Source organism: Chrysochloris asiatica, unplaced genomic scaffold, assembly GCF_000296735.1.
Source record: "Chrysochloris asiatica unplaced genomic scaffold, ChrAsi1.0 scaffold00051, whole genome shotgun sequence".
NCBI lineage: Eukaryota > Metazoa > Chordata > Mammalia > Afrosoricida > Chrysochloridae > Chrysochloris > Chrysochloris asiatica.
The window spans coordinates 6,379,885-6,382,321 of NW_006408569.1; the positions used below are offsets into that span (position 1 = coordinate 6,379,885).

The window sequence follows — 2,437 nt, forward strand, 5'->3', positions numbered from 1 at the left end:
TCATCTTTCTCCCGCAGAGCAGCTGGTAGTTTCGAACCGCTGACCTTAAGGTTCGCAGCCCGATTCGTAACCACTACGCTACCAGAGCTCCTTGCTTTAAGATATAACAGGTTAAAAAAACCCTCTAATCTGAAATGTACCACTAAAGTCAGCTTCCCAGTTAGCTCTCAAAGCCCAAGTCTGAGATGGTGATTTGTGGGAAGCCTATGAGTCCTAGACGATAAATCCACCCTGTAACCAGTATGGATTGGCCAGCCCAGAACTCAGCTGCCCAGGCCCTATGCTGGTTCTCCCTTCTGTCTATAGAAGCTTGTCTGAAATGCCTCTGGACACAGCTTCTCTGTAATGTGCAGCTGGCTAGTTCTTGAGAGAGGAGCTGAGGTGGGGATGGAGTCGCCTCCTTGCCTCGTGCCATCCTGTGCGCTGCAGTTCACATTGGCTCCATGCTCCAGCAGGATGTTCAAGATGTCAGTCCAGCCCCGGGAGCAAGCCTCATGCAGGGCTGTGTAGCCAGCATTGTCACGGTGATTCACGTCCTCACTATCCTTCTGGAGGCAGTAGAGAACAACGTCCTGTGGGGACAAGGACAGGGGCTTCATGACCAGAGAGGTCTAATGCTTGAAATCACCTCAGGTTCATGCGCTACGAACATCAGTCTCAGAGCGTGACCTTCATAGCAGGGACTGACAAGCAGACCTCACTCTACCGCCGGGCCCTCAGCTCTGGGCTATTTATTTGCCAATGGGGATACATTTCTCAGAGCCAAGAACATTCAGCTGGGTGGTGGTTGTGGGGATGAGGTCCTTAAGGAGCATCACCTGCCTAAACCCTAGGGCTCACTGGGTCTGTGACTTTGAGACTAGAACTGAGATGTGGGGTGATGTGGACACAGAGCAATTGCTAGTGGGACTTAGAGAAGCAGGAAGAAAGAGCTGCTTCAAGTGGTAACCCCGGATGCTATTCTCATCCCAGCACAGTAAACTCCAGGCCTCCCTCAAATTCATGAGTAACTTCTGTGGGTGGAGGTGATAGGACCAAAGGTGGCACTCCAGGCGCTGGGGGCACCCTAGCTGGTAAGGGACTGAGCTGGTGAATGAGCTGAGGCCTTGGCTTTCAAACCAGCGTATCTTCCAAGTGCACGAGCATCGCACCTTCTCCAGGTACTGGTCAGATCAGACACTCCTCTGGGTTGACTGACAGCTCAGAGGCTGGCTAAAGCAGCTCTGTATATGCCTCCTACCCTGCTTACCAGTGCCCATTGTGGCCTCTTCCCCACAGCCCTCTCAGACCACAATTCCCTGCCCTCCCAAACAGGCCGTCCCGTACACGAGGGCCCTGGCCACTTTGGTTCTCTGATGGCAGCATATTTGCTACTTTTGCCCTGGGTAACACAAGAATTATCTGGAGGGCAGGGACTGGCATCATTTCTGTTTCAGGTTGCTCTTAATGCTCAACAAAGATGGGTGCACGAACTGGGGAGCCCCTGTCAAGTTGGCTGGCCTGTGCTGGCCCGCCTGGAAAAAAAACAAAAAAAAAAAAAACAGAGGGACCCAGCAATGCCACTGCTAAGAGCAAATCCGGACAACCTATGAGTGGGGTGGGCAAAGATTCGTGTTCAAGTGCCTATAAATAAAAAGTGGGCAGCAAGCTAAATATCCAACAAGATAATCTGAGTCTGGTAAACAAGTTAGTCTTCCACTCCTACCCTGGGAATCAAAAAGACCTTGGTTTGAACTCAGATATGTGTGTGTCTGTATGTGGGCATGCGCACACAGACCCACACCCTTACATATACAAATATATATGTATATACTGTTGCTGTGTTGAGTTGATTCTGACTGGATCCCATATGAGAGAGCAGAACTAACCCATAGGGTTTTCTTGGCTGTCATTTTTCAGGGAACAGCCTGCCATGTCCTTCTCCTACAGAGCTAGCTGGTGGATTCAACCCTTTTGGGTAGTAGCCGAGTGCTTCACCATTGAGTCACTAGGACTACTTATGCATATATTAACTAAGTATATTTAAGAGGACTTCAAAAAGTTTGTGGGAAAATTCCATTATCTTTTCATTTCATTTGCCACAAACCTTTTCAAGCCCCCTCATACATACTTGTACGTGTGTATAATAAGTATACAGGCATACACTAATAAATATGTGTGTGAGTATATGAGGAGGCTTCAAAAACTTTGTGCAAAGATGGATTCAAAAGATACTGGAACCCTAGGACCACCAAGGGAGAGGAGCACAAGCAGAATGCGGGACCCTATCCAGAGAAGCAGCGATGCCAGAGATGGAGGCAGAGATGGGGTCCTGGAGAGAGGAAGCCGCTGAGGACTCTAGATTCATGGGAAAAGAGTGACTAAGAGCTGGTGGCCAGGAGGCAGACTCGCAGCGTGTGCCCTTTGGAGGTGTAAATTATTATATATGCCTGAGTGT

At 49.4% G+C, this 2,437-nt stretch overlaps 1 protein-coding gene across 1 annotated transcript in view; it reads right to left on the reverse strand.

The window, feature by feature from the left end:
• Positions 1–2,437, reverse strand: part of BCORL1 (BCL6 corepressor-like 1) — a 61,917-nt gene that overhangs the window by 22,908 nt on the left and 36,572 nt on the right. The window contains exon 8 of the mRNA XM_006862833.1: positions 406–572. Coding sequence (XP_006862895.1) covers positions 406–572 — 167 coding nt within the window. The remainder of the gene's footprint in view (positions 1–405; positions 573–2,437) is intronic.